Below are 12672 nucleotides of genomic sequence, written 5' to 3'. Positions count from 1 at the left end.
TGTTTAAATATATGATGTTGTGTTTGTAGAAGAGGAAGTTAGTAGAAGAGGAAGTCTTTTTCCTTGCTACTAATGGCTCCTCTAGACGTATTGACATCATAGCGTATTCCCAGGCTACCAAGAAAGGATATATAATTGATCCTACCATAAGGATTGAAACGGGGAGTAGCCAGCCGGAGGATGTCAATAAAGAAAAGATCAACATTTATCTGCCAACAGTTGATCACTTCAAAGCAAAATTCCAGGTTGAAAACATTGAGGTGATTGGTCTTCTTATTGGAGCTCGTGGTGTGATTCCCAAGTTCTTTGAAAGCTTCAGGAAGACTTTTGAACTACCACAGACACTTACTGCTGACATCATAACCTCAGTTTTGAAACGCTCTTGCCAAATTTTGAGTCATCATATTCACTCTGTTTAAATTTTTTTTTATTCACTTTATAATTCATATATGTTTATTTTGATTTTCTTTCTACAAAATTTATGTAAACATTTAATATTGTAAAATTCATGTAGGAGAGTATACTGAGTCCTTCTGGGTTACCTCCAATGGGAGGCAGTTATTATCTTATCTTATCTAATTCAATTTATGTAAAGCTTTGTTGATGTATTTATACTTTCATTTTATATTTATCATAATTCATAAAATAATTCGTAATATTCCATTAATGTCGGGCTGTCTGTTCAGATGTGTAGGTAATGATTCTACGTAATATAAAATTAAATTTCCGTCTTCTGTTTGTTGTTTTTTAAGCTTATTTTGTACATAAACAAACTTTTACATAAATTGATATTATATATTACAAACACAATATCTTATATTTAAACACAAAGTTTGAAAAACATATTTGAATTTAAAATTGTGACAATTTAAAATACACATGTGTCTGAAACCATTGTAACATGAGTTTTATGTATTTTAATACTAAATAGAATATAATTAGTTATACAATGTAGACTTATTTATAACCTAAAAAATTTTCCAACAAGTAAAATTCATAAAACTCGTCAATCATTATTACATTACATATTACTACTTATTATTATAACACCAATTTGATGGTTTGCTATAAGAAAAAACAAAAATTCCGCCATGTAATTTAGATATCGTAGAAGCAAATTGTATCTGATGATGCCGTAAAAGGCGAAAACGTTTATACATTATTATTTGCATTTAACATAATAACAAATGTTATTATGAAACTCATAAGTCATAAGATTGAACATTTTAACATTATTTATTGTATTTAATAACTAACTTATCTGAAAATAAAAACATGAATTGTAAAAAAAAAAAAAAAATGTTACATTTGTTCGGAACCCATTTCTGCACATTTAAAGGACAAAACTAAAATGCTTTGAACCATTTATTATCATAATACACTGCTCTCTTAAACTGACTGAGCATATTGGAAATTAAATCAATGGCTCTCCCAAAACACACTATGAAATCTTGCATATAAAATGTATATTTTTTTCGTTAAGAAAGCAAAAACGAGCAAAATTTTATTAAACTTTTTTTTTGTTTAAAATATCTCGAATAACCCATTGACATTACTTACGGTTTACACTGTATATTTAAATTTACGTATTGGTATACAAATGACTCCACACGGATTTGATGAATAGCTGTTATATTGTGTACTGAGCTCTGATTTGCTAGACTGCAGTAGGTTATCAATTCCAAATAAACGCATATTATGTTTACGGAAGAAATATTAGTAAAGCCGATTGGTACAATGACACCGTGGCTACTGCTGTACATTCACAAAAAGTGCCATCTCGACGGCACGAATTTTTTTCTACGTGATAGTCGATAAAACTAAAACCGGTGAACAGTTGTTGGTTTCGCGCGTGTCCGGTTTCAGTGAAAGCTCTGCATGGGGCAAGGCGTGAAGGCTGTGCTTTGCGCTAATTATAATTGACACTCCGTGACTCACATGAGCGATGGAACGACTGCGCCAGCTATACATAATAGCAACAGAAGTAGCTTGTTTTAATACACAAGTATGTGAAATAGAAGAGAGAAAAAATTAAAAAGCTAGTGCAAGGGAAACGAAAGGGTACGAAAATAGAAAAATAATAAGGAAAGAATAATACGAAGAAAATAAATGAATAAAGAAATATTTCTAAGAGAAGAATGGGAAAAAGAAAGAGAGAATATAGTGTGGAATAAAGAAACAAATATATTAGGCTATAATACATTAAAGTAAAGAATTGTGTGTGTGTGTGTGTGTGTGTGTGTGTGTGTGTGTCTAATGCCTACCCACTGCGTGATTCGGGTTCCGCATACTGCGGATAGATGGCAGGACTGTGATCCATTTTCCTGCCATTTTCAAGTTTCACACTACTTTGGCGGGCCACGTTATGCATGATGTGCAGGGGCAGGTATTTATGGAGATTAATTTTATCATTTGTGTGTGTGTTTTTTTTTTTTTAATATTGGTGTCGGCGGAGATTGTTGGAGATTGATTTTTACTTTTGGCGGAGATTAATGGAAATTTTGGAAAATACAATTGAGAGGTTCGGGAGTAAAAATTGTAAGGGACGTTTCATTGATTTGAAGTTACAGGTAGATAAACATTTCTGTCATTGTAAACATATGCAGACTTAAAACGAGAGAAATACTGTAGCTCAACAAATTTTGATTAATCCTTTGCAGCACAGTAAGCAAAAAAATGAAAACAAAATATAATTTTTTATGTTTTTCATATCATGGATCATAACAAAGCTTTAGTAATTTCTTTTTTCAAAATTTTAACTCTACATACAATTTAAAAAAATTATGGTCACTCTTAGCGACCACTATGTCACAGTAGGGATTTGATACAATATAACAATATAGCATAATGTGACAATTACGTTTGATGATATAAGTAATTTAAAACAGTTATTTTTATCGTTAAAGCACAGTCCCACGTTGCAAACACATGGCATCTCTATGTATCATCAAGAGGTGGTTGCAGGGTGAAACATGTGTGCTACAATTGTAGAGAAAGAAAGAGAAGTGTGGTTCTTCTGAACAACCACTATGCTGCAAAGAGTTAAACGTTTGTTATAATTTGTTATGTGAATGTGTTTCTCTGGTTATTGAGTTGCTTGTTGCTTGTGGTGTTGCAGATGTCCACGTCGGGAATGGAAGAGTTGTTCAGCAGGAGCAGCCTCAACTCTGTGCGTCACGTCAGTCAGACCTCCAACTACCTCCGCGAGACACTCAACTCGCAGCCCACCGACGACCGCAACTGGTGGTGGGGCTACCTCAGAGTACGTCCTGTTTCTATAATACATTCTATCTGTAACTTTGTGACTTACATGAGTCTTGATCGTGAAGTGAGCGGGCTCGGGTTCAATTCCGAGGTTTTCCCTCAACCAATTGAAGTAGAATTACTGGATAACTTCCGGCTTTCGACCTCGGACTTATTTGACTATCATAATTACAATTCCCCGCTTTCATCATTTTCATTATCATCATCATTTCGGTCTTGCTTCCGATGTAGAATCGGCTGCTGGCCGCCGCAGAACTTGGACATCTTGGTGTGTGGTCATTAGTTGCTTGTGGTAGTGCTGTGTACCGTTGGCTCTCCCTTGACCTCACGGTAGCTCGTGAGATCGAGGTTGATGCATTCGCGCCAAATTTTCTAAATTCCCTGGAAGCATTGACATAATGGCTAATGCTAATTTTCAGATAGATTGTTTACAACCAAAAAAATTAATTCACCTGAAAATCTAAGTCGTTATCAAATGAACATTAATTGAAAGAACATAAATAAAATAGTATAGTTATAAATAAAATAGTATATTATAATATAAGTGTCCGAGTGTGATTCCGAGGTTTACCGAAGGTTACATACTACAGTATTTTTACACAACCATATCGTAATGTAAGTAACTTTTGTGCGAGATCGTTCGTATTTGCTTGGTTTCCGCACAAAACCAATTCGCGGAAAGTCTAAAATTCCATATTCAGTATTCCCAACCTAACACACATAACAATTTCTCTCTTCTTACCGCTTAAGTGACATATTGATTTTACTGCTTTAGGCTTTTAACATATTGTTTTTAGAGACGTTCAGTATAGTAATAATTATAAATTGGAAACTTACCACTGCAATTTCACCTAAATTGCACTGTTAATTATTGTTTTTAAATATTTCCAAAAATTAAGTAAACTCTACAACTCCACTAAAGTTACTGCATTCGTGATGCAAGTAACATTAAGGAAGCCGTGAAAAAAATCAACAAGATTCCAGACTCATCATAGACTGGGGGGAAAAAAGACAGACGTATATCACGGCCTGCTGGAGTATAGTAAACACAGAAAACATTTTAAAGCAACAATGTTGAAGATAGGTATTTTTGTTTTGCAAATTTGCCGTCATTGAACAGAAACCAAGATGAAGATTTCATTGCAACTAATTAGAAATTCCTCTTTCAGGTATGTAATAAACGATCTTCGCACAAAATAATGTACGATACACGAGCGGTATGTTTTCTTTCAATTCTCGAAAATTAAAACTTCAACATACCGCTCTTGTAACGCATATTACTATTTATTTATTATAATTTATTAATAACGAGAACTACAAATATCTATTCGATTAGTAAGTTAGTTGTGATAATTTTATGTTAAACATGTGCAGTCAATCTGTTACGTTATTTACTTTCTTTCGGCTTTCAGCGTTTCTTATAGTCGCCTTTTTCGTTGGATAGTGTTTTATCGAGTCATTTAATCTTCTTATGTTATATCTTAATACGTAAGTTATCTCCAATCCCTCAAATCATTTTTTTTCCATTTGGAATAAATAACGGACATAATAATAAGGTACTTGTAAAGAATAGACAGCGTAGAATCGTTTTAACACAATTTATTAATGTATTTAAAGATATCCAGCTGCTGTTAGGAATGTATTAATTCTGTTATTTTAATAGTAATTATTAAGGAGCGAATTCCTATGTAATTAAATATTCTTTTTGTGTGTGATAAAACAGAATTAACAAAGTTAAAAATTCCCAACATGAAGTTTCAATTTTAAAACCCGAATTTTATTTCACATAAAAACACATATTTTCACAAAAAATTATGTAAATACATATTTTCAGGAAATCAATTATAAACACATAAATCTTGGAGAGTTTTTTTGTTAAATAATTTTTTACACGAACTTTTAAATATTTTAAAACTATATCAATTATATCACTCAGAAGTACGTTATCTATTTAAGAATTCTTGGTTGCTTCGTGTTTCTAAACGCTGTGTGGTGTATCCGTGATCCATTTTTGTAATAGTATCGCCTCAAGTTCTGAGAACTGCTAGGCAGCATATCAGTGTTATTGTTAGAGAATAAATTAACATAGACAAGGAGGAGAGATCTTGAAACAATAATTAGGAATGTTTATTGTTGCTAAAGATGATTTCATTCCATGCTTTGTTTGTGAAACACATCAGATAAGAGCTCGGGTATGAACATTATTTAATTTAAACAAATCTCTCGCCTCTCGCTCATGTCTATCAAGTAAGGCAATATATCTTGTTGTGATTCCCTGTTATCGGGCTTCGTCAATAGATATCTTTCAAGATATACTGAAAGATGGTTGTTTAAAAACGATTTGGCTTTCCTATTAGCAAATCTAATTTTTTTGTGTGACACCATAAAAAACTCGAAACATCCAAAAACCTGTTGTCTGAAACAGGGAGGTGCGTGCCGTGAATATTAAACTAGACTCGCTACCAGGTTCAGAAGTACAAGTACTAAGGGAAAAATTCCAGAATGTGTTTGGGAAAAACAGTGGATATAAAAAAATGTGTAAAGTTGCTCAAGTATTGGAGGGTGTGCCTGTAGGTGAAATTGACGATGTATGGAAAAATAGTGTAATTATTCCCATATATAAAACAGGAGATAAACAGAATGTTGAAAACTATAGAGGGATTAGTATCCTCAACACATGTTATAAGATATTTAGTAGGATTTTAAATGAAAAATTAAAAAAAACATGCTGAAACTTTCCTTCTGGAGTGTCAAAATGGCTTTAGAAAAGGAAGATCATGTGTAGATCCATTATTTAGTATTAAACTATTGTTGGAAAAAAGAAGAGAATTTAATTTAGAAACCCATATAGCTTTTATTGATTTTGTGAAAGCTTTTGATAAAGTCCGAAGAGACCTTTTATTCGACATATTACAAGAAAAAAATATTCCAAATTTGCTATTCCAAAATATAATAGAAATCTACACGGACAGCAAAATAAGTGTCAAAATAAATAACTGTATATACGAAAGAAAATTAGTTAATAATGGAGTTCGACAAATTTGTCCACTATCACCAACTTTATTTAATATTTATATAAATGAAATTATTTTAAAATGGAACCAAATCTACACATCAGGAATCAAAATAACCAGTGCTCTAACATTAAATACCTTACTCTATGCCGATGATCAAGTCATAATTTCCAATTCAGAGGATAATTTACAAAGAGGATTGTATACATTAAATGAAATATTAAAAGATTTTGGGATGGAAATTTCAGCACAAAAATCAAAAGTAATGGCATTTTTAGGACAAGACCCAGTGAGAAGTAAGATAATACACAATAACCAATGCCTCGAACAAGTGCAAAATTTCAATTATCTGGGTTGTGAAATATCTTATCAAAATGAAAAAGATGTGAACAAGAAAATTACCAAATTTACACAAATTCTAGGAATAATAAACAATACATTAAAAGCTAAATTAGTACAAAAATCTACAAGAATAAAAATATATAATACACTAGCATTACCCACCCTTCTATACGGAAGCGAGATTTGGACATTAAAGAAAAAAGACATGAACAGAATCAAAGCAACGGAAATGAAATTTTTCAGGAGAACAGCAGGATATACTCTTTTAGACCGAAAAAGGAATGAAGAAATTTTAGAACAATTAGAAGTAGAGTCAGTAGAAGAAAAAATCACCAGATACAAATTCAATTGGCTAGATCATGTAAGAAGAATGGAAAATTCAAGAATCCCAAAAATTATGATGCAATCTAAACCTAGAGGACATCGTCGACCAGGAAGACCGTTAAGAAGACTGCTAGATGGGGCCGAAACAGGTCTACAGAGGCCTAATTCGTGAAGGATGATGATGATGATGTTGATGATGTGTTTGTGACATTCCTCTCTTTAAATATACACGTCTGACGTCCTGTGATGTGGAAAGATTGTTTGCACAGTATAAGTCGTTGTTCAGAGATAATCGGCATGCATTTATGATGGAGAATTTGGAGATGACCTTTGTTGTTCACTGCAATTCTCGGCCAACTACTAGCACTCAAGTGTGATTGGTGAGTACCTAGTAGCATTTCATTTTTAAGCTAAGTAAGGTATTTTTGTCATATTTAAAATATATATATATATATATATATATATATATATATATACAGTATATATTTTCTATTTTTAGCAAATATTTTCGTACTTTTAGCACATAAAAAATAAATATATTAAAATTTTTAGCACTTAAAAATCCGCTCCCTAATAATTATGTTTTATTATACGTACAAGTAAATACATAAGACATTATTATACTCTACATACCATGCATTCATTTCATCCATAGTTTTCTTCCCAAGAGCAGTCTTTCACTGCAAACACAGTATTTCCCTTTTTAACATAACAACGATGACGACGACCACGCGTCACGTATGGTGTCAGTATCAGCACATCTATTTTCAAACTTCACCTGCTAACAGATATACCAAATGTCAACGTGAAAGGCATGTTTCAGTTATGTTTCACATGAGTTTTATTTGTGAAATTTCATCAGGGTCGTAGCGACATTTCGACTTTTGTGTTGGCAGCACTGCTGATTACCTTAGTCTTAGTGAGTGAGTGAAGTAAATTTGAGACTTGTGTTGGCCGTTTTGGCTACCTGTTGAAGTTAATTAACTCGAGAAAGGCGATAACGTTATCAAAGCAAACAGTAGTAGGCTCGAGGTTAACAATTGCTCCTGTGAAGAGGTTCAGTGTGTTCGCGGTCACAGCCCAATCTGCTGGGAGACCCGCCTTCCTGCTACGCGCGATAAGTCAGCTGGGAATGCCGTCACACTTGCAGAATGCTCTCAAAAGACTCAAATTTCTGAATAAGCCGGTAAGTGTGCAAATTCTCGTGACAAAATTTAGAAGAGATTCTGTAATAGTAATATGCGTTACAAGAGCGGTATGTTGAAGTTTTCATGTTCGAGGAAAAGTTTGAAAAAGCGAAACGTAGTTGAGCTTTTTTAATTTCTGAGAATTGAAAGAAAACATACCGCTCGTGTATCGTACATTATTTTGTGCGAAGATCGTTTATTACATACCTGAAAGAGGAATTTCTAATTAGTTGCAATGAAATCTCCATCTTGGTTTCTGTTCAATGACGGCAAATTTGCAAAACAAAAATATCTATCTTCAACATTGTTGCTTTAAAATGTTTTCTGTGTTTACTATACTCAGGAGGCCGTGATATACGTCTGTCTTTTTGTTCCCCCAGTCTATGATGAGTCTGGAATCTTGTTGATTTTTTCACGGCTTCCTTAATGTTACTTGCATCACGAATGCAGTAACTTTAGTGGAGTTGTAGAGTTTACTTAATTTTTGCAAATATTTAAAAACAATAATTAACAGTGCAATTTAGGTGAAATTGCAGTGATAAGTTTCCAATTTATAATAATTACTATATTGTACGTCTCTAAAAATAATATGTTAAAAGCCTAAAGCAGTAAAATCAATATGTCACTTACGCGGTAAGAAGAGGGAAATTGTTATGTGTGTTAGGTTGGGAATACTGAATGTGGAATTTTAGACTTTTCGCGGATTGGTTTTGTGCAGAAACCAAGCAAATACGCACGATCTCGTACAAAGAAAATTAACATTGTACTGTAAGCCTATATACGTATGTATGTATATACTGAATATATATATGTGCGTATGTATGCATGCATGCAGGCCCCTATATCTCAGCGTCACAAGTTATCCTAAGTTTCAAAACTGGACAAAGAAGGTTATTTAGAAAAGACAGCGGTTTTAATTTGATTAGAAATGTTTCTGAAATTTGTTCAATCATTCATTCATTCATGCATTCATAGTGTTCTGCCCAAGGCCAGGTCTTTCACTGCAAACCCAGCATTCCCCAGTCTTTTCTATTTTCTGCCTTCCTCTTTGTCTCCGCATATGATCCATATATTTTAATATCGTCTATCGTCTGATATCTTCTGCTCCGAACTCTTCTCCCATTCACCATTCCTTCCAGTACATCCTTCAGTAGGCAGTTTTCTTCTCAACCAGTGACCCAGCCAATTCCTTTTCCTCTTTCTGATCAGTTTTAACATCATTCTTTCTTCATGCACTCTACCCAACACAGCTTCGTTTCTTACTCTGTCTATCCATTTCACACGCTCCATCCTTCTCCATATCTACATTTCAAATGCTTCTATTCGCTTCTCTTCACTTCGTCGTAATGTCCATGTTTGTGCACCATACAATGCTACACTTCACACAAAGCACTTCACTAGTCTCTGCCTTAGTTCTTTTTCCAGAGGTCTGCAGAAGATGCTTTTTTTCTATTAAAAGCTTCCTTTGCCATTGCTATCTTCCTTTTGACTTCCTGGCAGCAGCTCATAGGGAATACTATATCTTTGCAGTGTTGCCAACACATAAATTGTACCCCCGTCCGTCTAACACCTGGAAATCCGTCAGAATCCGTCAAAATAAAAAAAGTTCCACTCAGTATGTCTATATACAAATAGAAAGCAAATTTTAACACAACTTACTTATACAATTTTTTATTAAAATAATAATTTGTCAACCTTTGACTTGATTACGAGGAAATCTGAAACAGGGGATTCTTCAACATGGTATGGCACAGGCAGGGCTGTTCAAAGAAAAAGCAAAATCCCCCAAAAATTAAACAATTAAAATTACAGTAGTTAAAACAGTCAAAAGACGATGTAAATCGTAAATTCCGCCAGAAAATCCGTCACCCGTTATAGCCATTCTTTTCCCGTCTGCTACGTTCCGTTCAGTTGGCAACACTGTATCTATGTGGCAACTTCATATGTGGCGCCAAAAAGGCGAGTGACGTATCCAGTTCCCATTGACTGAGGGATCCGGAGAGAGAATGGAAGGAAGTTAAAAAAATATAGGCCTACGTTACGGAACTGTCAAACGTTACTTCTTTACCTGCGGGATCTTATAATATAATATGAAACTCGACGTGCCAAGTAATCCCGCAGTGTTATCAACTTCACGTGTATGATTGATTTCTTTCTCAATTCCGCACAAAATCGTGCTGGTCACCGTTAACATCATAATGATCTTTTTTTTCTGTTTTTATCTTCAACAAAAGCATGACACTGATGGATGAAATTGGCCTTTAATCAATGCATCTTAATTTATATCTCCTTTCGCTGCATTATCTTCAAATCAATGGTCTGATTTTTATGTACTAAAAGTTAAGTAGGTTATTTTACGACGCTTTATCAACATCTCAGGTTATTTAGCGTCTGAATGAGATGAAGGTGATAATGCCGGTGAAATGAGTATGGGGTCCAGCACCTAAAGTTACTCAGGATTTGCTCATATTGGGTTGAGGGAAAACCCCGGAAAAAAAACCTCAACCAGGTAACTTGCCCCGACCGGGAATCGTATCCGGGCCACCTGGTTTCGCAGCCAGACGCGCTAGCCGTTACTCCACAGGTGTGGAAACTAAAAGTTAATTTTCATACAAGCTACAGTTATAAACGAGCAAGCAATACTCTCATTCTGCCGCTTCATGTCAAGAAGCATTCACTGTAAAGGCTGGTTCACAATAAACCGGAAACGAGAACCAGAATGAAAACGAGAAGCAGAGGACGTGAATATGAAAATTTTTGATGCACAATAAACCGAGAACGTAGACGACTATGCATATCGATATGCATGTCAATAACGATATGTAAAGTCGATATTACGCATTCTGATGTTATTTGTGTATAATTGATCAATGGCGTTCTCTCATGAGTACAAGGCAGCCAACATAAACACAAGTTAACCAACTTCGAAATTTCAACTAAAACATTTCATTAGGTACGGTACTATAAATATGCCCATGCATCTTTTTATCACAACTTATTTTAAGTCTGCCATAACGTAAAATAATTAGAGAAGAAACATTTGTAATAGAACAAAAATGAACACAACAGTAGTTATTGAATTGAAGCATGAATATGTAGTGTGTAATACAACCAATACAGTAATAAAATATGATTCACTTACGATCGGTGTTCAAAGATGCAGCTATTGAAAGCCACGTATTCTCCTTCATTTTCTCATCTTTATACGAGGCGCGCCGCTTGCTACAAAATATACGACGACAAAATAGCTTTTAGATGGCAATAGAATGAATCTAGTGGGCTGTGATCGGAAACGTGAACGCCAAAGTTGAAACTTGGCCAACTCTCCGTTCCCGATCCCGGGCTCCGGCAAGCTTTTCGTTAATTGTGAATGCTCACATTTAAATGTACACATTTTAACAATTTTACCGTTTTCGTTTCCGTTCCGATTCTCGTTTCCCGTTTATTGTGAACCAGCCTTAATAGGGATAAACTGAACTAGCACCAACAGATAGCGCACGTGTATTTTTTTATACTTTGAGGGATGCGCTTTGCGTGTGCATTTGTTTTCCAATATCTATAAACATTGAGGATTTACGTAGTGTATTAGTATATTAAGTACTCTTAAAAACAACTCAAAATGTCAAATTTTTGTTGTGTTCCTATATGTGAAAACCAAGCAAAGCTTTTTGCTTTCAATCAGGTCCCGGAAGATTCTGAATATATGCTTTCAACATTTAAAAAATATAACTAATTAAATTGAGCCTATTGAACAAAAAGAACTATTTCAAATAAGGGATTGCTGGCTACAGTTTCATCTTCGAAGAGGGCAAAGAAAAAAAAAATAATAAAAGCATATGCAACTTCGACAGCAAGCTACGTTAGCTTAGATTGTATGCAGTACTTGTAGGAGTCCCCGAAATTTACGACTGCATTTTACAATGGAACGATACTTGGCCTACAGTAAACTCACGATGAACTGGGATGTTTATTATCTAGGTCGGACGATCCGTCGTGAAAAAAAAAATATATATATAGACCTATTATAAGTAATATAATCTATGTAACTTATTGAAACCATGTTTTAACTTCAAATTTTCAAAATTATCATACATACAGTAGTATTCAAAACTGCATCTCCTTAACCTACAAAACACACGAATAATCGTGATACTACTGCGATCATATTGTATCATCCTATTAAAAATTGCATTTGATCTTTCTGCAATTAGAGAACAAAAAGTACAAGGAATTCAAGCCCCATAATCCCTTCCCTATATATAAAAAAATACATTGGTGGCTCTATATCCTGTTTATCGCGTACGGTACCTACTTATAATACTTATGGTTAAAGAGGCAATATTCACCTTCGATAAAGATCCTTCTTTTTTTTTATTTGTGCACCTCGTTTTCAAAGTTCTCGTTTAGGTTCATGAACATTCAATTTACTCGTATCTATATTCTGCATACTGCAGTTTTCCCCATCCATTTCTTAAGGGGAAAAGCTCAGTATTATACAAGTTTACGCTATTATTTATTATAAATTAAATTAGATTATGAGG

The 12672-nt window shown here is 34.1% G+C and overlaps 1 protein-coding gene across 3 annotated transcripts in view; it reads left to right on the top strand.

Annotated features, from left to right (window-relative positions):
- LOC138710788 (adenylate cyclase type 2-like) overlaps positions 1–12672 on the top strand; it is a 207162-nt gene that overhangs the window by 98576 nt on the left and 95914 nt on the right. For 2 of the 3 annotated variants that reach the window (XM_069841938.1, XM_069842018.1), the window contains exon 2: positions 3119–3262. In XM_069841938.1, coding sequence (XP_069698039.1) covers positions 3119–3262 — 144 coding nt within the window. Of the gene's footprint in view, positions 1–3118; positions 3263–8023; positions 8131–12672 lie in introns of those variants that run through there. The other variant, XM_069842098.1, reaches the window with a different exon arrangement.

The sequence above is a fragment of the Periplaneta americana genome, chromosome 1 (genome assembly GCF_040183065.1).
Source record: "Periplaneta americana isolate PAMFEO1 chromosome 1, P.americana_PAMFEO1_priV1, whole genome shotgun sequence".
NCBI lineage: Eukaryota > Metazoa > Arthropoda > Insecta > Blattodea > Blattidae > Periplaneta > Periplaneta americana.
Note: the sequence above shows the minus strand (reverse complement) of the source record. Positions and strands in the feature narration are given on the sequence as shown.